Source organism: Panulirus ornatus, chromosome 46, assembly GCF_036320965.1.
Source record: "Panulirus ornatus isolate Po-2019 chromosome 46, ASM3632096v1, whole genome shotgun sequence".
Classification (NCBI taxonomy): domain Eukaryota; kingdom Metazoa; phylum Arthropoda; class Malacostraca; order Decapoda; family Palinuridae; genus Panulirus; species Panulirus ornatus.
This window is the reverse complement of record NC_092269.1, coordinates 3,324,841-3,352,145: the sequence shown is the minus strand read 5'-3', so window position 1 is coordinate 3,352,145 and position 27,305 is coordinate 3,324,841. Positions and strand designations below refer to the sequence as shown.

The 27,305-nt window shown below is 47.7% G+C and overlaps 2 protein-coding genes across 8 annotated transcripts in view; one reads left to right on the top strand and one right to left on the bottom strand.

Annotated features, from left to right (window-relative positions):
* The window catches only part of LOC139763068 (uncharacterized), a 33,783-nt gene extending 17,222 nt beyond the window's left edge, over positions 1–16,561 (bottom strand). The window contains exons 1-2 of one of the 2 annotated variants that reach the window (XM_071688662.1): positions 15,753–16,561; positions 458–830 (exon numbers count right to left, since the gene is read on the bottom strand). In XM_071688662.1, coding sequence (XP_071544763.1) covers positions 458–830; positions 15,753–16,028 — 649 coding nt within the window. In that variant the 5' untranslated portion in view covers positions 16,029–16,561. The remainder of the gene's footprint in view (positions 1–457; positions 831–15,752) is intronic. The other variant, XM_071688663.1, reaches the window with a different exon arrangement.
* Positions 16,562–24,625: 8,064 nt separating this feature from the next.
* The window catches only part of LOC139763065 (uncharacterized), a 21,981-nt gene continuing 19,301 nt past the window's right edge, over positions 24,626–27,305 (top strand). For 2 of the 6 annotated variants that reach the window (XR_011716023.1, XM_071688656.1), the window contains exon 1: positions 24,627–24,790. The gene's annotated coding sequence lies outside the window, so the exon portion shown is untranslated. Of the gene's footprint in view, positions 24,791–27,305 lie in introns of all 6 variants that reach the window. The other 4 variants (XM_071688657.1, XM_071688655.1, XM_071688658.1 and 1 more) reach the window with 4 other exon arrangements.

Below are 27,305 nucleotides of genomic sequence, written 5' to 3'. Positions count from 1 at the left end.
CTTGTATCAGAGTTTCTAGACGATGAATATTGTTACGAAGTCTGTGCTGAGTGGAGAAACACCTGGTGTGTGGAAAGCATTTTTGTTTGTCAGGATCTGTGTTGTGTTTGATTTATGTTGTGTTTGTGGTTGTGGTTTGTGCTGTGTTAATGGTTGTCGTAAGTTAACAGATTATCGATATAATTCGTTCATTCAGCTTACAATACTTGTGCTTTGGTTCACAAGGTACTGAAGACTGTGAGATTGTATAATAAACTGAATACTGAGTATACTAAATAAATGCTTATGTAAGCTGAATCATATTCCGTCTGCAGTATCAATGAACGTCTTTAAGTGTAAGTAATCAAGCTCCTTAATTGGGTATGATTAGGTTCGAGTATGATATAATAAATGACCCGACCCCTTAAATGGGGTACTGTTGTTTCAAGGGGTAAACAGGTCATGCCGTTTTACTCACCTATACTGCCGTGTAAGCTATTACTGTTAACGGGACTGCTGATGCCGTTGAGACCGTTGCTGAAGCCTCCGTTGAAACCTCCGTTAAGGGAGGTCAGTGACGTAAGGGCGGAGAGGTCTGAGGGGGTAAGACCTGCCAAACCGTTCAACAGACCGTTGTTAATACCGTTGCCACCCCCACTCAAGAGGGAGTTGAGCCCACTCATGTTGCCGCCCAGGCCGCCCACGTTGCCGCCCAAGCTGTTGCCGGCCAGGGATCCAAGCGAGGTGGGCGGCAGGGGTCCCAGGCCGCCCATTCCTGAACTGGTGCCGCCCAGACCAGCCGAGCTGCCGCCCATTCCCAGACCGTTCCATGCTCCCGGCAGCACCTTGTTCTGTGGTTGAGAAAAAAAATTAAGATACAGAAGCAGTTGTGGTAAAAGGAACACAGCCTGGCCACTGTGGTAGAGGAACACAGCCTGGCCACTGTGGTAGAGGAACACAGCCTTGCCACTGTGGTAGAGGGACACAGCCTGGCCACTGTGGTGGAGGGACACAGCCTGGCCACTGTGGTAGAGGAACACAGCCTGGCCACTGTGGTGGAGGGCCACAGCCTGGCCACTGTGGTGGAGGGCCACAGCCTGGCCACTGTGGGAGTACTCTGTTATGGCCAAGTATCTATAAAGTGTGCTCGACGTAAGGCAATAAACCACAGCGTCCAGCTGGGGATGGAAGACCTCGGAAACCATCGTAAGGTAAGGTAAGGTAAGGTAAGTTAAGGCAAGGCAAGGCAAGGCAAGGTAAGATAAGGTAAGGTAAGGAATGATTTCTGAATGGCAGAAGAACTAAATGGGAATAAATGAGAAGATAATCTACGTCTGTTAAAGGCACTAGCATGGTGGCTTTCACTAAGACAGACCCAGAACGTGAGACGTGAAGTGAGAGAGAGAGAGAGAGAGAGAGAGAGAGAGTCATTTCCCCTCGTATTCCCTCAACACAGGCGCCCGACAGGGGCTTGTCCCGTCACCTACACAAGTTTCTTCAGCCTCAGTAAGTGGTCACAATGATTCCACGCCACTAACACATTCATGAACGTGACGACTTTGAAAAAAGAAAAAAACATAAAAAACGTAAGTAGCAATCTATGCTTTCAGACGGAGGTAAATATTCAGTATGTGGGAGGGTAGTGGTGGTGGTGGGGGGGAGGGGGGAACAGAGTGTGTGTGTGTGTGTGTGTGTGTGTGTGTGTGTGTGTGTGGGAGGGTAGTGGTGTTTGGGGACAGTGTGTGTGTGTGTGTGTGTGTGTGTGTGTGTGTGTGTGAGGGTAGTGGTGTTGGGGGACAGTGTGTGTGTGTGCGTGTGTGTGTGTGTGTGTGTTCAGTGGTGGGGGACACACAGTGTGGACCTGACACACGTACCATCTGTAGTGGAGCGCCACAATGAATGACACAACACTCAGAGTCTCTCTCTCTCTCTCTCTCTCTCTCTCTCTCTCTCTCTCTCTCTCTCTCTCTCTCTCTCTCTCTCTCTCTCCTCACAACCCTCTTATCAAGTCTGGCCATCTAGCGGCACCACCACTACCACACCATCCAAAACTCCACGTCACCAACAGCACGTCTCAACCTCCGCCAGTGGCAGAGGAGGATATACGAGGGTATAACCAGTGGATATACCTATTGATATGACCAGGGGGATATGCGCGGGTATGACTATAGGAATACGAAACTTATATAATTCTGATATATACATACGAGTGTGTCCAGCGAGAAGGGTGGAATGGAGGGAGGGAGAGAGTGAGGGAGGGAGGGAGGGAGGGGCGTCTTGAAGACTTGTCTAACCTTGATGACCACAGGACCAGACAGCTGGTCGTCTCCTCAACACGACCACATGACAGCTGGTCGTCTCCTCAACACGACCACATGACAGCTGGTCGTCTCCTCAACACGACCACATGACAGCTGGTCGTCTCCTCAACACGACCACATGACAGCTGGTCGTCTCCTCAACACGACCACATGACAGCTGGTCGTCTCCTCAACACGACCACATGACAGCTGGTCGTCTCCTCAACACGACCACATGACAGCTGGTCGTCTCCTCAACACGACCACATGACAGCTGGTCGTCTCCTCAACACGACCACATGACAGCTGGTCGTCTCCTCAACACGACCACATGACAGCTGGTCGTCTCCTCAACATGACCACATGACAGCTGGTCGTCTCCTCAACACGACTACACGACAGGTGGTCGTCTCCTCAACACGACCGCATGACAGCTGGTCGTCTCCTCAACACGAGGGTCGTGGGTGCACAGACACACACACTCTCTCCATCTCCAAGCACCACCTGCACCTCCTCCGATACACTGGGATGGGGTTACTGCACCAATATCATCGCCACCGTCACTTCCGGCCATCTGAGATCCCCCTGCTCTTAGTTGCAGCTCAAAACCAAAATCGCGTCGAACCCCAGAAGAACAGCACTGTCCTTACCACTGTGAAAGCCATCCATGAATCGTTAACCATCTCGTTATCCTCATCTTTGTATCTATGTAATGCCCATACTCATGATGTCTGGGGTGAGCGTGTTTAACACCTCATGACAACTGGTATCATGAGGGACCAGAGATGGTTCAACATGCCCCCTTTCTACACCCTTTTCTAGCGGCCCCTGGTGTATTGTGGCTTGGGAAGAGGACCAGCTAGGGGGAGGCATAAGAGACGCTGGGAAGAATTAGATTTACGTGGATGTTCTTGAGTTCAGGCATAGGGAGGCCCAGATATCTCGAGTTCAGGCGTAGGGAGGCCCAAAGGTCTTGATTTCAGGCGTAGGGAGGCCCAAATGTCTTGATTTCAGGCGTAGGGAGGCCCAAATGTCTCGAGTTCAGGCGTAGGGAGGCCCAAATGTCTCGAATTCAGGCGTAGGGAGGCCCAAATGTCTTGAGTTCAGGCGTATGAAGGTCCATATGTCTTGAGTTCAGGCGTAAGGAGGCCAAGTGTCTCGGGTCGATGAAAAATGTGAGGGCAATTCTTGGATGATTTGATGATGGCACGGACGTGTACGTCTGTCGTGTGGAGACACATACATTTACGCTTGACCATACGCATAGGTTAGCGTCCTCAGTGCAGTGGTTGACGATGTGATAAAACGGTCTCTCAAGGACCTGGGTTCAAGTCCCGGACAGGGCAAAAGGCTCACAGTCAACTTAGCTGTTCATCTTTTCCTTTAGGGTAGGACATTCATTGTGGTGTTACATCCTTGAAGCTGTGGTATATATATATATATATATATATATATATATATATATATATATATATATATATATATATATATATATATATATATATATATTCTTTTTTTTTTAAACTATTCGCCATTTCCCGCGTTAGCGAGGTAGCGTTAGGAACAGAGGACTGGGCCTTTTTTGGAATATCCTCACCTGGCCCCCTCTGTTCCTTCTTTTGGAAAATTAAAAAAAAAAGAGAGGGGAGGATTTCCAGCCCCCCGCTCCCTCCCCTTTTAGTCGCCTTCTACGACACGCAGGGAATACGTGGGAAGTATTCTTAATCCCCTATCCCCAGGGATATATATATATATATATATATATATATATATATATATATATATATATATATATATATATATATATATATATATAGGAACGACACAAATACAAGGCAAGTATAACCAGCCCAGCACGTAGTCATGTGAGGTATTAACTGAACGTAATATCATCTGTGAGAACTGACACTCTGCACCCGAGCGTTTGGTCTACGCCTCAGATGACGGGTGGGTGCAAGCCTTGCACCTGCGGCCATGCTCTAGCTGGTAACCTGAGCTGACCTGCAACGTGTGTGTGTATGTGTGTGTGTGTGTGTGTGTGTGTTCTACCAGTGGGGCCCCGTCTACCGATACAGTCTCACGATTTCGTTACATTTCGTTGCATTTCGGCCACGTCTCCGAGAGCAGAGGTTAGGTAACAGAACACAGGTCAGGCTCGGTGTACGAAATATCATTTAAGGTGTCGTTCATTCCCTCAATACGTAACCAATCACAATGCTTCACTCGCTGATCACCACCACACCACGCGTCACATCTCATCACCAGAGCCGAGAGCGTCAAATCTACGCAGGATCGCCGGAACTATTACGCAAGAGAGGTCTAGATATATAAGACAGAAAGCGTATCACAGCCCATTTGCAAAACCACGCAGTTCCCTCAGCAAACCTGGGGAAGCCATCGGGAAATGAAGATTAGAAGAAACTCAAAGATATCTTACGAGACTCAGGGCAAAAGGTAGTCGGCTCATCACTGACGAAGATAAACACGAGAATCTTTGTGGTCATATGTATTAGAAAAGTCTGTCATCACCATTACCACTGGGCCAATAGGAACAGAGGAGGGAGGGGGCACACACACACACACACACACACACATACACACACACACACACACACACACACACACACACACACACACGTGATTGCAAGGCAAATAAGACACTAAATAAACAGTATCGAATCAAGTGACCCCCAAACCACCTTAGAGATAAATGACCCCCAAACCACCTTAGAGATAAATGACCCCAAACGACTTCTCCCTGCAGTGCAATGCCTCCTTACTACCCACCGCAGAGTCTATCACTACCCTAGCAGGGCAACGAGACGAGAGAGAGAGAGAGAGAGAGAGAGAGAGAGAGAGAGAGAGAGAGAGAGAGAGAGAGAGAGAGAGAGAGAGAGAGAGAGAATGAGAGCCTATCAACGCTTTCTCATCCATGGCCTCTGGTATTCTCCGGGGGGGGGGGGGGGGGGGGCAGACACTTGGAAACTCTTATCTTTCTCCAGAAATGTAAAGCATCATTAAATAAGAGGCAGTAAACGTCCTCTCGAAAGGGAGCCTCGACTCCCAGTAAGTTTGACACTGACCCACATTGCATGTGGTGATTGGTCAGATCTTTGGACCGTGGTCTTTAACTACTACGCAGCAGCTCGGTTCCAGACCCTACTTGTAGGGGTAGAAGACCTCTGAGACCAACGTGAGGTATATAGACGGTACACGGTAAGGTCCCACAGACCCAGCTGTGGGAGTAGAAGACCTCCCAAACCATCATAAGGTATACGCAAGGTAAGGGAAGGTCTCAGACCCAGCTGTGGGAGTAGAAGACCTCCCAAACCATCATAAGGTATACGTAAAGTAAGGGAAGGTCCCAGACCCAGCTGTGGGTATAGAAGACCCACAGAGACCATCGTAAGATAAAGAGAAAGATTCTTAGGTTTCGACCCCATGTATCACTCAGACCTAGAGTAGATCAGATGGTGCTACACCAGTGGAGAACAGTGGTGCCAGTTGAGATGCCCGTGATGCACCCCCCCCCCCCCCCCCCCTGGGGGACAGATATTCCCCAGTGTTACCAACTAACGCAAGAAGCCACACGAAGACCTCACAACATCGCCTCCAAGAGACCAACAAGGGTGGTATGTGGGCCGACCTGGCACAGGCCCGGGCGGGCTCAGGAGACCAGGTATATATACAAGTGCCAGCAGGTGAGGAGAAGCCAGAGTCGATAATGTTTACCCACGCTGATATCCAGACCACTTCGGACGCCCGTCTTGAGCCCAAACCGAACACAGCTGAGCAAAATGAATAAATCATTCTTTGAGGTTCCTCTTCATTCATTATTTCCGCCGAGTGCATATACTTCCACCACCACCACCCCTCCCTCCCGCTGTGATTCACCCGCAGAGCATAATGGAATATTAGATCATGGGGCGACCCTGGTGGCTGCTTCGTGTCAGAGGTGCGTGACGGATCTGCTGGTCTAGTCCGTCCTGCCTGGCGCTTACTTACACTGGGTATACCAAACCTCCTGGGTTTAAGAACCAGCGCCCCGACACTAGCTGCCTGGCTGGCTGGCTGGCTGGCTAGCTGGCTGGCTGGCTGGCTGGCTTCCTTCTCCGCCGTGAGCCATTACCGCTTTTTTTTTTTTTTTGGTTAACTGACATAGTGATAACCCACTTTTATATCTTTTTTAGAGAAGGGGAAGGTGGTGGTGCAAGGACGTGACACAGTGAGGTATCAGTGCCAGGTTCCACCACCAACACCACCAACACTAACGCAGGGTAGGCGGTGCGTAGATCTCCTCCCTTCAACACCACCACCAACATCACCACCACACAGCTGGTGGTGGGCTAATCACCCTCATCACAACACCGTAGGTAGAGGACTATTCCTTCCCCTCCTCCCCTCCTCACCCACCTTCCTTCCTCCCTGGCTGCGTTTCATCCACCCATCCAACCACACCCCCTACACACATCTGTCCTCACCTCACCTTTACCCAAAACAATGCCAACGCTTCCCTCGGGACTCGGCCGTGGCTAGAGAGCGGCCTGTACTGTTAGCTGTACCTGTACATAATGTATGTACGACGGTGGGTGTGGGCAGGGAGGGAAGGGGGAGGTGGCGGCATATGATTCTCCTACACGCCACCGACTCCCACGTGTGACTCAAATAAAACACACTAACTCGCACACCAAAACCCAGTTTAATATTTCAGAAATGTGGGCGCGTCTCCTTAGGTAAGAGGCGGGTCGCTGTGGGGGGGATATGAAGAGTCTTTGGGATGGGTGGGTGGGTGAGGGAGAGAGTCCTCTGGGATATATTACATGTCCCGTCATCTGCCAGGCTGTTTGCGCTCGCAGCTGGGACAGTCCCACACTTCAGGTCAATCTATATTCCAATTTACGAACTTATAAAAGAAATTTGTGCCTCTGACACTCCCCTTTATGAGGATAAGAATTACGGTGAAAAGTTCCCTCATTCAAATACTGAGACAATGAAGACCACAGTGAACCTACGTGTGTCATACTGGGCTGTGACATTGGGTCCCCGGGGCTGCCCATCGTCGGGGATCGAGCAGTGCCTGGCTCTATGTGGCAAGGGCCTCCCTCAGGTGTGGTAGGACACTGGTGGCGTCTGACACCTGCTGGGGGCCTCCCTCAGGTGTGGTAGGACACTGGTGGCGTCTGACACCTGCTGGGGGCCTCCCTCAGGTGTGGTAGGACACTGGTGGCGTCTGACACCTGCTGGGGGCCTCCCTCAGGTGTGGTGAGACACTGGTGGCGTCTGACACCTGCTGGGGGCCTCCCTCAGGTGTGGTAGGACACTGGTGGCGTCTGACACCTGCTGGGGGCCTCCCTCAGGTGTGGTAGGACACTGGTGGCGTCTGACACCTGCTGGGGGCCTCCCTCAGGTATGGTGAGACACTGGTTGCGTCTAACACCTGCTGGGGGCCTCCCTCAGGTGCGGTAGGACACTGGTGGCGTCTGACACCTGCTGGGGGCCTCCCTCAGGTGTGGTGAGACACTGGTTGCGTCTGACACCTGCTGGGGGCCTCCCTCAGGTGTGGTAGGACACTGGTGGCGTCTGACACCTGCTGGGGGCCTCCCTCAGGTATGGTGAGACACTGGTGGCGTCTGACACCTGCTGGGGGCCTCCCTCAGGTATGGTGAGACACTGGTTGCGTCTAACACCTGCTGGGGGCCTCCCTCAGGTGCGGTAGGACACTGGTGGCGTCTGACACCTGCTGGGGGCCTCCCTCAGGTGTGGTGGGACACTGGTGGCGTGACCCGAGAACCAGGACAGTCCAGCTGTGACCCAGAGAGGGGTGCCAGGGCAGTCCAGCTGTGGCCTGGGGACCATCTGTACCCAAAGGAAAACGTTGAGAACGAAGGATACAAGACGCCCCATCTCCCGGAGTGGGTCCAGCAAGACGTGCGAGTCACTGTACCAGGCTACAGGATAAGTTGTAACACTGTACCAGGCTACAAAATAAGTAGTAACACTATACCAGGCTACAGAATAAGTAGTAACACTGCACTCAACAGAATACAGACGCTGGGAATTACATCATCACAAACCCAGGGATAATAACATAGAGAGGCAAATAGTTAACTTTGAAATGAGGACGATGTGTTCCTCGTCATGACCAGATGGGTGAACTATGGCAACCAAACCCACGGCAGAACAGACAGACATTAGAAAACAAATTCAAGCAATTAGCATATCATTGTCAGTGGGACCAACCCACCCACCTGCAAGTGCATACAACGCCGAGGGACGACACCAGGGAGTTTATGGAAGAAGATAATAACAATACGTGAAATGAAATGGATCAAATGAATGAAATCCTGGAACATGTGACGTCCAGTACAGGAGACGTGGGAGACTGGAGCCAGACTGGAACCTTAAGGGGACGGTGCCAAGATGTGGTGCTCTCTCTCTCTCTCTCTCTCTCTCTCTCTCTCTCTCTCTCTCTCTCTCTCTCTCTCTCTCTCTCACGTCGAGAGAGAGAGAGAGAGAGAGAGAGAGAGAGAGAGAGAGCGCAAAGGCAGGCTCCACTGTCGACATATGCAAGCGATGACATTATCAGTGGACTGTGAGGTACGGTCGTCTGTCAAGCGACATGTTCCTGAAGTCGGACTTTCATGGGGATATATTTCTTATAATGCCATGACGGATCACGAGTCGCACCAACAGATGTCACAACGGTTGCATCAACAGATATCACAACGGTCGAACCAACAGATGTCGCAAAATAACGCCAAAGAACTCGATAACCAAACCATGTATGGCCACTAGCGTCAACCAGGTGACATGTTTACCTAAACCAAGGCGAGAAAAGTCTACAATGTTAACTTTTATTGTTACCATTCTTCTACTACTACTACTACTACCATTACCGCTACTACTGACACTACTACTACAACTACTACTGACACTACTACTACTACTACTGACACTACTACTACTACTTCCACTAATACCGCTATTACTACTATTACTACTGACACTACTACTACTACCACTATTACTACTATCACTACTACTACTAACACTACTACTACTACTATTACTACCACTACTACTTTTATTATCAAACTTATTATCATTATCAATGCTATCATTATATAATTGTTATCACGATTATCATTATCACTAATATCATTATCAGCAATATTATTATAAATTTCATCCAAATGTTGAAAATCTCAGAAAGTACACGCAATACAGAGTGTGAGTGAAGCTGTAATAAAGGAGGGAAAGACGAAAGTCAGTATCATACATTATTCCACACTCGTAAGGGGCAAGATTTCTTATTTACAATGCTACCTTTTTTTGTACTCCATCCGTCAATATATTACATTGTGCTCCTGGTGGCGATACTCTGTACTTAAACCGTTACTTTATGTACTTCAACTCCCACGCTGTCCTGGTAATGTAACCCTTTGTACTACATGTACACACGCGAACGCTCTCTTCCAATACAGACACTTAAGGGTTCGTTTAAATGCATTGTCATCATACTCATAGGGTCGTACCGTCGTGCTCAGTGGTCGTACCGTCGTGCTCAAGGTCGTACCGTTGTGTTCAAGGGTCGTACCGTTGTGTGTCAAGGGTCGTACCGTTGTGTGTCAAGGGTCGTACCGGTTGTGTGTCAAGGGTCGTACCGTCGTGTGTCAAGGGTCGTACCGTCGTGTTCAAGGGTCGTACCGTCGTGCTTAAGGGTCGTACCGTCGTGCTTAATGGTCGCGCCGTCGTGCGCAAGGGTCGCACCGTCGTGCTCAGGGGTCGCACCGTCGTGCATAAGGGTCGGACCGTCGTGCGCAAGGGTCGCACCGTCGTGCTCAAGGGAGACCAAAAGGGGAATTCCGGGTGAGCGCAAAGTGCGCGCCTCTCGTCCTTCATCCGCTCCGCCACCCAACAGTGAGGTCACAGATCCCACTCAAAGTCCCCCACTGTCCCACTACAACCACATCCGCGTCTAGGGATGTCCCACGCCACATATCCCAAGCTGTGGGGTCCCAGGCGCTCCCTCTCCCCACACGCCCATACCCATAAGGCTAAGCCGGACCTGTGATTCATTCCACCGTTCCTCATGACTCGACCTGACGTCAACACAGTGCGTCCTCTACCCAGGCGATGACACTTGTGTTCCACCAGGCTGTTTTAAGATGCCGCAGGAGGCGTAATTCTGGGGCTACGCTGTGCTCTAACGTGGCTGGTCAGGTACACGCTCCACACCAGAGGAAACTGTCCATATGTTTGCGAGGATGATTCTGGATGGTTCTTTCCGTGGCGTTCCTCACGTTCCCCTGTACTAAGCTGGACAAATGCCGATCATAACATGCCGTGGTCTCTGATGTTTCTTACAGCATCTTCGTTTTTGACTGAATTTTGTATATTCTACCCAGTTCACCACTAGGAATATTTTCTATGTTATACGCAGTTCACCACTCAGTTCACCACTCCAGTAATATTGTACATGTTCGACCCAGTTCACCACTCCAGTAATATTGTACATGTTCGACCCAGTTCACCACTCCAGTAATATTGTGAAGAGTTGGACAATTTTCATTATGGAAAACATCGTCTTATTATCAGTAATTACCTGGAAGACTTTGTTCAAATCTGGTTGTTAGCGGACTCAGTCAACGAGACGAAAAAAAAAAATAAATAAATATATGACAAATAACTTGTGACACATTCAGAAGTTTCGCTATTCATACAGTTATAAAAAGGATAAATCAAGCTTCGTTATTCATACAATTATACAAAGGATAACATTCATACAATTATACAAAGGATAAATCAAGCTTCGTTATTCATACAATTATACAAAGGATAACATTCATACAATTATACAAAGGATAAATCAAGCTTCGTCATTCATACAATTATACAAAGGATAACATTCATACAATTATACAAAGGATAAATCAAGCTTCGTTATTCATACAATTATACAAAGGATAAATCAAGCTTCGTTATTCATACAATTATACAAAGGATAAATCAAGCTTCGTTATTCATACAATTATACAAAGGATAAATCAAGCTTCGTTATTCATACAATTATACAAAGGATGACACAGAGGTATAGTCTGTGTTCGCCAGTTATTACAAACACAGTAACTAATAACAGTTAAGGAGCGAGTGTAGTGTTCTGGGACAGTAATCTTTTAACCATCAATGTAGTAACTCCTGTTCGGTTAAGTAATAAGTCTCCGGTAACCACACTATTCGAATACCTGTTCGGTTAAGTAATACCCTCTGGTAACCACGCTAATAAGCGTATCATTAAACTCATGATACCATGTTACTTAACAGTATTAGAAATATCTTACTAGAAATTAAGACGGGGTTCGAGAGGAGCCCCTAAACGCAGGTGGGTGGGTATATCACAGTTACACTCCTTCCTTTTGGCAGTGGATTGGCCGGGCTGGGGGAGGGAGGCTTCTCGCACGGTCGAGAATAAAAACCGTGCCAAGTGGAGAGCAACAGGTCGAGCTGTTGGCTATACCTGTTGAATTCCCGTTAACACTCCCCTCCTGTATCATCACTCTCCAAAAGTATGAACAGAAGAAGGAATCGAGTAGTATAGTATCTGTCCTCAGAGACAACAGTCATTTGTTTCTGGCGACATTTGTGGTAAACGTGAAACCATTTCCCACGCACTAAATTCAACGGCAAAGGCAGAAGTGTTTGTCAAATTCTCCACACTTGTTTGGCCAAGCACAAAGGAACGTCATACATATATTTACATCATAGAATAATCACGTGCAATGGCTACGTATCAAGCCGGGGGTTGCATGTCTCTGATTTAGGTAAATACTGATGAGTTAACACGGAATCCCGCTCCACCGATCCCCACATGACACTTCCCTGCTGGCTGCAGGTTAGGTAAAACTGGTGGTTGGCGTCTGAACTGATGTGTTGTCGGCCCGTTCATCAATATCGGCCTAGTGCAATCGCCACAACCACAGAAACGTGTCCTCGTTGCAGGCCAGCAGAGAAACATGAATCATTTCTGCTTTGTTTCTTTATTCTTCATGTTTTTTTCTTTCCCCTCAGACAATCCGTGTTCGTATAGTGACGATGCGTCTGATGCGCATGTTCACCACGGGCCGGCCTTGTAGTGAAGATGGAGGGGTGAGGAACTGACCCCGTGAAGATGTGGTGAAGATGCGTTTGTTGGCGTCCTATCTGTGTAGCTAACCATTTCTGTAGCTAACGATCTCGGTAGCCAACAGTCTCTGTAGCAAGCCATCTGTGAAGACAACGTAGACTTCATTTACGACTGAAATAGGGCGAGTCGTGTGGCTCACAGACGCTCGCGTTTAACAGCATCAGGCTTGAACAATGCGATTCCAACCCCATAAAACCGAATCGAATGCAACACTCACAACCCAATGGACGGATCCCACATGTGTCTGTTTTGATCAGATCCAACATGGCCGCCAAGAGGCTCGCTGGGCCACAAACACGGCCCTGAAAACTGCACACCAGCCCTGTTCACTGGCTCTTGGGGGGGGGGGGGGGTACCTTACGATGGCAATATCTTATAATCTCCCATAGCGAATGTGCCATTAAGGGTTTGATTTTGCCTCTACCTTACCTTACGTAAGGTGACGTAATGCCAAAGTCGATTCCTAAATGGCAAGTTGAGCATCGCAGAACTTGAAAAATAACCACTAGAATCGAACGGTCGTATATTTCTAACACCTGCCTCCTGGGTTTCTCCAGTGGGCTGTATCAGTAACAAATCATCAGCATATTGCAGAGCTCGGCTCATGTGTGTTGCCTAATGCACAACCAGCTTTTGTGAGATCTGAATCTTTCAGTGGCATGAATCTATAACTGTGGTAAACAAGATCGCATTCAGTACAACCTTACTCAAATCACGCGCGACTTATATAAACACATACATCATGCATTAAAAGAAATAGGTTTTCTGATTTTAAGAAAGACGAGCATGTTGAAGCTGATACAAACAATATATTTATATAATAAATATAATTTTCACGGCAACAATACTACAGAACATTATTCTCTGAAATAAACTATAAAGGAAGCGTAAAAACAGCGTCAAATCTTCACAATATGAATGTAAAGACGGATCTGAGATTAACAACGGTACCATGTAGCTGTGGGGGGGAATTCTGAGCAATTGTGGTTTAAGTTAGAAAAGAAATTATCTCTAACGATCGTGTGGGGGAACTGTTGTTGTTTGAGAAATCATAACTCCATCTCCCCTCAACAACACATTACAATGCAACCGCGTCAGAGCGAGTCTCAGGCTGGCACAGGTCGCTACAAGGACAGCTTCACCCTAACCATTTGTGTACGTCATAAATCCCTTGGTATTGTCCGGGTCAACACTTCTTGTTTCACACCCTCCTCCTCCTCCTCCTATATTATAACCCTCACCCACCCATCCACTCATATGTATTATGTATACTTCTATCACTAATTACTAGCTCTTGTCTCCAACTCGGTGCACCTTCAATTACCATAATTATCATCATATTAACATAGGGGCTGTGTCACCACAACTACAGACAAGCACATTTCCAAGCACCCCTCCCCTCACCCTTGTGTGTACACCTCTACCACACATCAACGCAGTGTATACACAGGAGAGAATCACGAATGCAACACAGCATCAGATCACTGGGTGCAGACGAGGTTTCCTGTCATCACAATAGATACCAGAATCTTGGAAATTCGTGTGGGAAGTGTGGACGAGCAAACACAAGACTTTAACAAAGCTTGACAACTTGAGAGGAAATGCCTCATAACTTTAGAACTGCTTAGCCATTTGCAAAGATCCACTTAAAGAGATATGCCTAATTGCTTGAGAAGAAATGCCCAAATACTTGAGGATATGCTTAATTATCTGAGGAGAAATGCCTAATTACTTGAGAAAAATGCCTAACTACTTGAGATAAATGCCTGATTACATGAGAAATGCCTAATGACTCGAGTAGAAATGCCTAATTACTTCACGAAAAATGCCTAATTACGAGTAGAAATGCCTAGTTGAGAAAAAATGCTTAATTACTTGAGGAGAAGTGACTAATCACTTGAAGAGAAATGCCTAATGACTTACAGAGGATTACCTACCAATTTAAGAATTAATGCCTATTAATTTAGTGACATATGCCCAATAAATTAAAGGAGAACCGTCCAAAAATTTAAATACCTACCTACTTTTACGAGAAATGCTCTTTAAATCAGAGACGTATGCTAAATAACTGAAGGCAAACCACCCAAGAACTCACATACAGAGAACGAGTAAATACATTAGGAGGAGATGCCTCACAAGCCAAACTCTCTCCTGCAGGCGGGAGGAATGGCTGGAATGTGCGCCTCATCTGAGGTCAGGCTTCACCAGGCTTGGTATCTGGTGATATCGTTTGACTGTCTTGCTCTGACCCTCTGCAGGAAGTCCATCCCCCACACACGAGAATGATGTATACACACACACACACACACACACACACACACGCACGCGCGCGCGTGCGCGCACCCACATGCAGCCTTAGTATACCTACATTCAACTTCAGTATACCTAATAGCAACCTTAGTATACCCACAACGAACTTCAGTATACCCACTAGCAACTTCAGTAGACAAAGACAAAGGAAAAAGTAAATGAAGGGAGATGATCTCCATCAGTGAGGGAACATACACTCCATGAAGTGGTCTTATAAAACAGAAGTGCCATAAAAACCCTGAGGTACCATAAACACAGGAGTATCACAAAAACCAAGAGGTACTATAAAAACCAGGGGCTACCATGAAAACATGAGATACCATAAAAACCAAGGGGTACCGTAAAAACCATGAAGTACCATAAAAACAACGAGGTACCACAAAACCAACGAGGTGAAACGGGTGTAAGCATCCAGGGCTGAAAGCACTTCCCTTCACAGCAGACAAACACAGACATAACAATGGACCGTCTGGAGGAGGAACTTCAAGCTATCACCACACTGGGTCTGACCAAATGGCTTGTTGAGGGTATGAAGAAAAATAAAAAAAAAAAAAGGCCTGTGTGCAGGACGCGGTCTCAAACAGCCTGGTTGACCATAGGCACAAAAACACGCAGGCAGAATAGTCTAAGACCGAGCCATGTTGAGGGTAAAAGGAGATGTGATAAAAAAATCTGGTGAAGTTGATTCTGATAATTCAAGACGGTACGACTGGCCTGAAGAAGTTCATATTCAGAGCTCCTGACGTAGAAGACTTCCACTTCGTCGGGACAATTTTCGTCTTCGTTATCACCAAGTGGAAATATTCAGGCGTTCTGAAAGCCTACTTCGCCAACCTTCCAGACATACGATCTCAAGCCACCAGGTAACTTCACCGAGGAACCAGCCTCCCCCTCCTCCCCTGTCAACATCACCAAGCATCCAAGCCCCTCCTCCCCCGTCAACGTCATCAAGAGTCCCCCGTCAACAGTGAGGTACTGACCTGTGACGTGTGCAGCGGTGGTGGTGGTGGTGGCGGTGGGTTGTGATGGGCGGCGCCCCCTGCTTGTTGGTTGTGGTGGTCGGCCAGGGTTAGGTAGAACCAGTTGAGCAGCTGGGCGGGGGCTGGGCCCCCTGGCATCCCTCCGCCGCCCCCGCCACCGCCCGCTCCGCCGCCTAAGGTGGCATCCAGGCCGCCCATCATGGAGGCGGCGGTAGAGGCACTGCCGCCCCCGCCACCGCCCATGGCAGACCAGGCATCAGGGGGCGCCGGCACCATCCTGCTCTACGGGCGCCAGCTTCCCTGTCGCAGCTCGGGGGTACGCGGGAGGCGGACCCGTGGCACTGCGGCCTGAAGGAGGCGGGAGGCGGACTTGCAGCACTGCCCACTCTGCGGCCTGAAGGAAGTGAGGAGGGGGCCCCACGACACTGCCCACACCGGGGCCTGAGGGAGGCGGGGTGCGGACCCACGGCACTGCCCAGACCGAGGCCTCTACACTGCACTACACTGCTTCACTAGCAAAGACACTGACGGCTGTGCCGGATCAACCGGGAACACCTCCTGGGTGGCAGACATCACACACACCACAGTATACACCAGTTCCCTCCTGCAGGAGCGTCACCTGCTGGGGTGGCAGACTGTGGCCATCATGCTTCCTGACACACAGACACACTCCCGTCCTCCACAGTGTCCGACACAGACACACACACACACACGACACTACCACATCATGCCTTCGTGTGGCACGGCGACGCTTCCAATACACACGGTGCCAGGCCGGCTGCTCTCCCTCGAATGCCCGGGCATCTGGCACTGTCACCCCCAAACCCACCCCCCTCCTCTCTCCCCGGTTTTGGCCTCCCCTCTCCCCACCTCCCCTCCGGCCGACATACCAAGCGGCAACCATCTCGCCCACTCATACCCAAGGCTTCTCCGCTCCCCTGACTCATATATTCCCCATTAATCTGACCTCCTCACGACACCAGCTTTCGACAGAAGCGACAACCCCTTCTCACTCACCTCCCACCCCCCATCTGGACGGGAGGTTGTGCTGTGGGGTTATCACAACCTCCTAGGGGCCATAAGGTTCTGGTGTTGTGAGGTTCAAGACGACGAGGGTCCTATTACAGCGCCTCCCCTCACTCAAGACGGGCCAGCGTCTGAACACATCCAAGTACCCCCCAGCTTCCCTCCTCGTCCCTCTCTCAACTCACGGCTCGCCTACCTAACCTCTGACACCCCATCACCTTCATTGACAGGGGGAATACAAAGAAAAACAAACACCACGATTAATGTAGACGGGTTGAATGGCTGTAGATGAGCGAGGCGAGGACCATGGAAGGGGGTCGGGGCGAGTTGGAAATTGTCGCATCTTTGTTGGTTTCGTGGAGGGAGGGAGAGAAAGAGCGGTTGTTTCTGGTTGGGCCAGGAGGAAGGCCGCAACCCACCCACTACTACACTCTCTCACCTCTACACCTACTCATACTACTGACGCTATGCCCTCCTCTGTGGCACTTGTATACAGTTGTACAAATACGGGTGTATTCACTGTGCTTGAGCACTTGTATAGTTATACTCACTGTACGTGAGCACTTGTACACAGCTTCATTCACAGCACTTGAGTACTTGTATATACAACTGTATTGACTGCAAGTGAGCAATCGTGTACAGTTGCATTTACTGTGCGTGAGCACTTGAACGCCAACCCCAACAGGAAATTTCAAGCCAGCGTCAGGTGCCACGTGTAGTGCCCAAGCCTACAACAAGAACTTACGAAAAAAAATATACCCATAAAAATTCCTAAACCCACTGTGTCAGGGGCTAAGGTTATAAATACATCGCCTCAATGATATATACATTTCATACCACCAGGATACATAATTTACTTTACCCTGTACACAAGAATATAAAGTCATCATTATAATTCGCTGGAGGTAACGAAGCGAGAAACAAATGAAAGACGACTAGGCTGTGAGACGAGGCTGTGAGTGGGGTCAGTGAATGTGAGTAAGCGATCACAACAGACGAGGCCGCCATTACGCTAAGCCTTTGGTGTAAACATAAGGCCCGACCCACCCTACCACCCTCCATCCCGGGGGCCGTCACTCGCACACTCCCCACAACTTCCAGTCTGCCCCTCACGTGTGCTCTGTCTTCTAACATATATATATGTTACCTGATGTGTACGCTAGGCCTTCTAACCCAGATGCTATGTCATCTAACAGATGTATTCTGTCATCTAACACATTTACTTTTTCTACTACTACTACTACTACTACTATTATTACTATCATTATTATCATTATCACCTATTCACTGTTATCATTACAATGCATTATAATTACAATTATTACTATCATTATTATTATTATTATTATTATTATTATTATTATTATTATTATTATTATCATTATTATTAATTGCCTTTTTAATGTTTTTTTCACTCCAATTTCTTCGTTCTTCCTCGAGTATTCTATTGTAGTTGTTCTGTAAGCGACCTAAGTGTTGTCAACTCTGCCAAGTACCTTGTGCCTGCTGTTGCAGCTGTATTCACAAGGTCAGGCAGGGGTGTTGTGTATATACCACCGCTGGTGCACGCCGGATTATACTCCCTCTCTCTCTCTCTCTCGCGGCACTACACAAAAGAGTTCCCCCTCCTCTTTTTTTTTCTTCTTCCTTACCTTGCCAGGCACGAGGCCAGGTAATGACACACCCTCTGTGTGTAAGACAATTGGAACAGGTTCCGTGTAGATGAATATTACATCTTATGACGGTGGCGTTCACCAGAGCGCGCGAGCGCGCGTGTGTGTGTGACACTCACTGCAACCAATTGTCATTCGGCTCCACGCACGTATTTAAGTAGGCTACTATGCAACAGCTACACGTATTTACCTGATTAACAACACCACACCGTCGCTGCACGATTATACATGTGTGTTACACACACTCAGAGAGAATGATAAGTTAGTTATTTCACACAGTTAGGCCATCCCTCTGATATTTATTGGATGTTAGGTTCTTCGTCAGTTTTGCAATCTGGCAATCACACCGAAGAGTTGATCAAGATACTCCTGAGGAGTTTGTCTGTGAGATTAGCGAGTGCAGTGTGGGGGTCACTCAGCTCTATGGGATCAGTCAGCCCCCATGGGATCAGTCAACACCATGAGACTAGTCAGTCCCATGGGCTCAGTCAGCCCCATGGGCTCAGTCAGCCTCATGGGCTCAGTCAGCCTCATGGGCTCAGTCAGCCTCACAAGTCCATTCAACACCATGAGATTAATCAGTCCCATGGGATCAGTCAGTCCCCATGGGCTCAGTCAGCTCCATGGGCTCAGTCAGCCTCATAAGTCCATTCAACACCATGAGATTAATCAGTCCCATGGGATCAGTCAGTCCCCATGGGATCAGTCAGTCCCCATGGGATCAGTCAGCTCCATGAGATTAGTATTATGAGATCAGTCAAGCCCCATGAGATCAGTCAGCGCCTTCCTTACAACATCCTTCTATGATTTGTGTATGCTTACGAGCCAACCTTACTTGCTCCCCTTAGGCCAGAGTTTCGTACCTCCGTCACACATGGCCCACCACCGGGGCGCACCACCTGGTAACACCAGCTGTGGTGTGCAGCAACGGCCTCGCTTTACTCCCAGTTATTCACTGGGGGGGATCGCCAGGAGTCATGCACCCGAGCTTGGTCAATAATATGGATGATCTCACTGTCAGGGGCGTCGCCAGAACCTTCTTCTTCTTCTCCTCCTTCAAGCAGTGAGGAGACGAGAGGAGCAATGATCCTAACCTCACGGGAAAGTAAGGTCATCTGTTATCTCCGCAATCAAACACCAACGCGTCCTCACAAATCCCACACACACACACACGACCCCGTGCATGACCGTTCGCCGTTCTATACACATAGATAAACCCAACACTGACCTGATCTCATGCCTTAACTCGGCCCTACCAACAGCTGCTATACCCCAGATGGGTCATCGAACGCTGGAAGATGTCACCTAACCTAACCTGACCTTGAGTCGCAGTGTGACTTGTTACAATCCAGTATGTGCTACTGTTATTTGAGTCTCCGGGGTCGAAAATAACAATTTGCATAAGTTATTCGACTGCAATTATCTGTATACCTTCTACTTTATCTTTTTTTTTCTTCTTCGTCACTAAAGTCTTCTGCAAGTTGTTCCTCCTCCTCCTGCTGGTGTCTCTCCACAACCAACACACAGCCCTCGTCAAGAGAGCCTCCCAAAAGTCTTGTTTACGTTTGAATTCCTTAGTATTTGAATTCCACGAGAGTTTCTCGTCCATAATGTACCATGAGACGTGAAATTTCTCCTATGCGATATTCTTACACACACACACACACACACACACACACACACACACACACACACACACACACACTGAATAATGATACAATAATCTATTCCTCTCCGCCACTGTCGGCTCCGGCCCGTGCAGTAGCCACTGCCAACCACCACACGGGCTTGTATGTGTGTGTGTGTGTGTGTGTGTGGCGAGTAGGGGTGGGTAGAAGAGGGTAGAGGGAGGGAGGGTGGCTAGGGGAGCTTGTTTCCTGTCTGGGGAGATGGCGTGGCAACGTGCGACATGTCTGGGGGTGTGGGAAGGAGGAAGTAGCTGGGAGGGATCAAGGGATAGTGGAAGTTCAGGGCCACACGACAATAGCTCTGGAAGGGAAATAATTCGTAGAAAACCGAGAGGCTTCGCTATGACTTGTGATGCGCGCTGGGTTTGGCGCTGGCGAGGGCTATGAACAATAGTTGTGGGGGATATGGGAAATGGGATGGGCGAATAATACCAGCTATGGTCTAGGAAAGTCGATCGCTGGGTTGTTATGAACATTAGGCCAGTTGGAGTCTAGGAAAATGGATCGCTGGGATGTTGCGAACAACTGGTCAGTTGGAGTCTAGTATAATCGATCGCTGGGTTGTTATGAACAATATGCCAGTTGGAGTCTAGGAAAATGGATCGCTGGGTTGTTGCGAACAATTGGTCAGTTGGAGTCTAGTATAATCGATCGCTGGGTTGTTATGAACATTAGGTCAGTTGGAGTCTAGGAAAATCGATCGCTGGGTTGTTATAAATATTAGTCTGTGACGTTACGATGACGGAGTGTGTTTGAGGCGATATACAGCAAATCTAAGTATTCAATCAGAACGGGGTAGGATATAACACCACCTGGGTTTACGCTAAACTAACCGATTTCAACGAATATATAGATTGATGTGTGTGTGTGTGTGTGTGTGTGTGTGTGTGTGTGTGTGTGTGCGTGCGCGCGCCGAGTCTACAAGCAGGTGCACACAAATGGATATGCATAACCCGTATATATTTATCAAGAGATCGTGTCTGGGGCAAAACACGATGGCAAATAACATTCCCAAGCCACTTCGTAGTAAATCACTCACTGCTGCTTCTTCTTACGGATGGGGTCAACCACAGCATGACTCAATGGTCACCGCTCCTCCCACACCACCACACCCACTGTGGGAATTTGTGCCACTTCTCCCACCCGACACCCACGTTTGGTACCGCCACTTCCACAAGATCCCACACACAAAGGGACCCAAGTCTTAACACTGTGTGTGTGTATGTGAGAACAAGAGGGCCTCCACTTCCTATACCTCATCTATCATACGTTTTCTCATACTCCCACAATGGGTTCTCCATTTACCATCTTTTCTTTTCATATATATATATATATATATATATATATATATATATATATATATATATATATATATATATATATATATGAGAGAGCAGAAGAGGGTGTTTTGAAGAGGTTTGGGCACATGGAGAGGATGAGTGAGGAAAGATTGACCAAGAGGATATATGTGTCGGAGGTGGAGGGAGCAAGGAGAAGAGGGAGACCAAATTGGAGGTGGAAAGATGGAGTGAAAAAGATTTTGTGTGATCGGGGCCTGAACATGCACGAGGGTGAAAGGAGGGCAAGGAATAGAGTGAATTGGAGCGATGTGGTATACCGGGGTTGACGTGCTGTCAGTGGATTGAATCAAGACATGTGAAGCGTCTGGGGTAAACCATGGAAAGCTGTGTAGGTATGTATATCTGCGTGTGTGGACGTATGTATATACATGTGTATGGGGGGGGGGTTGGGCCATTTCTTTCGTCTGTTTCCTTGCGCTACCTCGCAAACGCGGGAGACAGCGACAAAGTATAAAATATATATATATATATATATATATTTTTTTTTTTTTTTTTATACTATTCGCCATTTCCCGCGATAGCGAGGTAGCGTTAAGAGCAGAGGACTGGGCCTTTGAGGGAATATCCTCACCTGGCCCCCTTCTCTGTTCCCTCTTTTGGAAAAAAAAAAAAAACGAGAGGGGAGGATTTCCAGCCCCCCGCTCCCTTCCCTTTTAGTCGCCTTCTACGACACGCAGGGAATACGTGGGAAGTATTCTTTCTCCCCTATCCCCAGGGATAATATATATATATATATATATATATATATATATATATATATATATATATATATATATATACATAGCGTTAATGGGATGGCCTTGATTAGGGCCTCAGCTTTTCGTGCCGTCTCAGCTAACGTAAAAAAACAAAAATAATACTTTCGTGCAGGAAATTCTAACTCCTTTGTGCATACAACCGTGTAATCTGGTGATATCAGCATATCGAATTCTATAACAGATAAAATGAGTCATAATCCTTGCCATGAGTTACCATAAATGCCATGTCGTAGATCTTTTCCCTGCATAAGACAAGGTCGTTTGAGAAAGTGGTGGCTTGTACAATCCAGCAATGGCTGAACCCGCTACCTTCCTCACCTCTTACTAAGCAAATACGAACTTAAAAGCCGATGAATCGTGACCCGATGCTTATTACCTTCCATTTGCATTCCGTCATTAACTATCGTCAACCACTCACTACAGTAAACAACGGGACCACCAATGTCTTGCAAGTCAATGGACAGTTTTCAGCTTGGCCGCCACTTTAGGAGTAAATACCGACCAGTACTAATGCGTTGACTTTGCCGGGCTTTTAATTTCTGGTCATTTCCTTCCATCCCTGGAATTCCGGCGAGTTAGAAGGAAATGCACTAGAGAGAGAGAGAGAGAGAGAGAGAGAGAGAGAGAGAGAGAGAGAGAGAGTGTTAGCTTGAATATGAGGATTGGTGACATGTGGAAAGTACATACAACTGATTTCGTGGTGTTCCGACTTGATGGGGGTGACAGATCGACTCACACCACATCAGGCACACAGTGCCAGTAAGTGCCACAATAAGTAGGAAAGGTTGTACACACACGCTCTCTCTCTCTCTCTCTCTCTCTGAATTCTTTATTGTATATATATATATATATATATATATATATATATATATATATATATATATATATATATATATATATATACAATAAAGAAGTCAGAGAGAGAGAGAGAGAGAGAGAGAGAGAGAGAGAGAGAGAGAGAGAGAGAGAGAGAGAGACATCAATACACATATAATCGAACATATCCACACACACACACACACGAGCTTCAATCAACGATAAATCTATTGAGTTTTTTTTTAGATCTTTTACATCAAACGACGTGTTGTTTACAATTTCCTGGGCAGTAAATGGAGAGAGATACCCAGTTGTTGACCAGTTATGACGTGGTCCAGTACACGTCACCACGTGCCTCACGTGGTCCAGTACACATCACCACGTGCCTCACGTGGTCTAGTGCACATCACCACGTGCCTGACGCTAATCAGTGCACGTCATTAAGGACCAGACACGTCATCAGGTACCCCTCGTGAACCAGTACTTATCCCCCGTCCCTCCTCCCCCTTCCACAATAAGACCTATGACATCATAACTTCCGCTATGACATCATAACTTCCGAAGCCAATCACGAGTCACGAAGGTTGCCGCACTACCCCGCCAGGTGGCACTGACTGACAGCGTAAATCTGGCATGTTTACGGCCTCCAGAACCTCACCCTGAAACACGGCTCTCTAAATCCTGGCGTCATTGTCGTGACTCTCGCCTTTTTTGGGGGGATCGTCTGTGATAGCTCTTTCTTTCCTCCGTGGGGTCCGTTGGCCAAACCAGGAAAGCGAATTCTAGCCTTTATGTTGTTGATTCATTGGTCAATAGGCCTCTTGTACTGACAGGGTTGTTAAGGCCAAGTTATAACCACCCATTTAGGGGAAACCCTTGAACGCCTTCTGCAGGTGACGCTGATGCGTTTCACACCATGCAACTCCCGCTGTCTGTATGGCCCTACCAGAGGGAATGGACGACCGGGACAATCCTCACACAAGAGAGGCAGAACTAAACGACCATTTACCAATGAACCTCTCCCCTCCCCCCCTACACACACACACACACACACACACTACAGGTGATGCCCATCAATTCACCATGATCACCTGTTATCTTCGTTACCCTTGAGGGGGTGGGTCAAACTCACCCACCCACACCCCCGCATATCTTTTACTGGGAGCGACTCAAAACCGAGAACCATCCCTTTGATTTACGGGTTCGAAGCCATCACGAACCCAGTCATAGAGACGAGACTATTGCTTTATCTTATATTTTGAATGATGATTCCAACACAGGGTTCGCTGACCGATCCGAACCCCGACCCGAACCCCTCCTTTATCAACACCACTACGTCAAGGTCTTCATGAGAGGGCGACGGTCGGGTGACTACGACAGAGCAATGACGACACCTCGCATCATTTCCGAACCCTCTGAGGTTCTCCTGTGAGCTTCGGGGGGGCAATATCAAAGTGGATCCTCACCTGGGGAGGAGGTAATGACAGAATTCAGGGACGTGCCTGTGTTGAGGGAGGCGGAGGGGCAGCGCAGGTGTGGAAGGTGGAGGCGGGAGGAACCCCTGGCTAAGGCGATGGAGTGGCACACATGAACAGCAGTAGGTGACCGGCACGCACCCGCCACGGACCACCGGAACAGCGGACCAGTGCATCGCCAGACCGACGGACCAGTGAGATAAAGGAACAAAGGATCAGTGAAACAGCGAAGCCGTGGTTGGTCTGTACCAGTGTGTGTGTGTGTGAGTGTGTGTGTGTGTGTGTGTGTGTGATTACCATTCGTGATTACGATTCGTGATTGATTACCATTCGTGATTACTATTTGTGATTACGATTCGTGATTACCATTCGTGATTACTATTTGTGATTACCATTCGTGATTACCATTCGTGATTACCATTCGTGATTGCCATTCGTGATTACTATTAGTGATTACGATTCGTGATTACCATTCGTGATTACCATTCGCGATTACCATTCGTGATTACTATTTGTGATTACGATTCGTGATTACCATTCGTGATTACTATTTGTGTGTTACGTGGAAGGAATTTTACACTCGTGTTGCCCCCGTCGCTTGACCTCGGTATATATGTACAACGTCCTTACTTCTATGTGTAATTTACACATACATAAGCCAGGCCACGCTGGGTTTATGTATACCCACCTATCAACCACCTTCGGGGGGAAGGATGAACACCAGAGCTGGGTGTGGGCCGACTAACGCCCCCTAGGAATCGAACCTATAGAACGGACAAGGTGTTATGTACTCACGTATTTGTAATTACCTTCTTGTGCTGTATGGGGGAAAGGGGGAGGGTTTTTGTTTTTCACTCGTGGCCCTCCCCATCTTCTCTACAATCATACAAATTCTAAAAAGTTATGTATCCTGTCTACATCAACGATGTATTCTGTCAATGTATTCCGTTCGCGTGTGTGTGTGTGTGTGTGTGTGTATGTTTGGCTCCGTCCACCAAGCTCTGCAGCGATGACGTCACCTCCATATACGTGCCTGACGTCACGTGTTTTCAGGATGTACAAACTGCAGAATGCAGACAGAGCCTCCTCGTCTACCAATGATCTCTACATGAAATAAACTGTCCCTAACTCCTACAGCGTCTACGTAAGAAGGTGATAAAGTGCCTAACAAGGGCTAACAATGTCTCTCCTTCAGCAGGAGATAAAGTGCCTAACAAGGGCTAACAATGTCTCTCCTTCAGCAGGAGATAAAGTGCCTAACAAGGGCTAACAATGTCTCTCCTTCAGCAGGAGATAAAGTGCCTAACAAAGGCTAACAATGTCTCTCCTTCAGCAGGTGATAAACTGTCTAACAAGGGCTAACAATGTCTCTCCTTCAGCAGGTGATAAACTGTCTAACAAGGGCTAACAATGTCTCACATTCAGCTGGAGATAAACTGACTACTTGCAGTGACCCCCTTACAGTTACACTGCATCCCCGCGGGAGATAAACTGCCCATCAACATCGTCTGCCAACAACAGGAGACAGACGTGTCAAAAGTCTGACAAACCGACGCGGTTGTCGACGATCTGTTTCGTATCCACAAAACCTCTGACGTCATCCCCCCTGTGCACTGGTACCAAAAGAAAACAAAATCCTTTACCTTTTTCTATTCGAATGGTAATTCTAGCCTCTAGACCTCCAAGTATTATACGTGACTACTTCCCCCGAGGCAGGCAGCGAACACAAACATATATCTAATATTTAACGAGGCGCGTTAAGTTACACTGTTCTATTAGCCCAGGGGGGGGGGGGGGGGGGGGGGGGGGGGGCGGGCGCGTGTCCAGACTTAGAACATGAGATATACATCTTATTCTAATATTCGCAAACTCCATTCCAAAAGCGCTACTTAGAGAGTGTATTGTACACGAACAAGGAGCAAATAGCGTACAGAATGCTTCATTTATTTCTAACCTAACACTCGTACGTTACTGGCTGGGCCACATGAATCGTCAGGCCACAATTGCGATCAATTCTAAACAATAAGTTCAGCTTTCCCCTTCTGTGGCACTTCGCTCATTCTCAACGGCAGTACATCGGAGCGGAAATCGAACGTGTTGAGATATGTGGTGTATTGTCATCTAGATATAATGCTTGAGAGCATACCTCTCCCGTCGTGTGGGAGAAAGCAGATCCAGATATATCGCACATACGATAGCAAGATATACAGAAGGAATCGACTGTCAAGGGTTACCAACAATGGAGAAGGTTAAATCTCAGGTCTTTTTATGATAATATCAACTGTCAATTGGCGAGTTAAAGATGTTATTATAGTCACTTACACTGCTAATGACACTAGAGTAACATATATATATATATATATATATATATATATATATATATATATATATAACCAATTTTCAAAGAAGAGAGGCTTTCTCCACACACACACACACACACACACATTCTACTGTTGTGAAAACGACTGTGATTGATTATATATAGGCCGGGCCCCCATGCCACACCCCTCCCCCTTTCCCACGGACCCACATAAAGAATGTTTTTTCTTCTGTTCTCATAATCATAATTTCTAAACCCCGAGACTTTTTTCCTTGAATCCTCCACGAATTCGAGCCATTAATCATTCAGCGAGACTTGTGCAAATTTATCGGTCCGTCTGATATGCGACGGGCAGCATACAGGGGGGGAAAAAAAATATTCATAAATTTATGTGAATAATTGTAGCGGCTGAGGTGGCTGGCCCAGCCTGGCATGC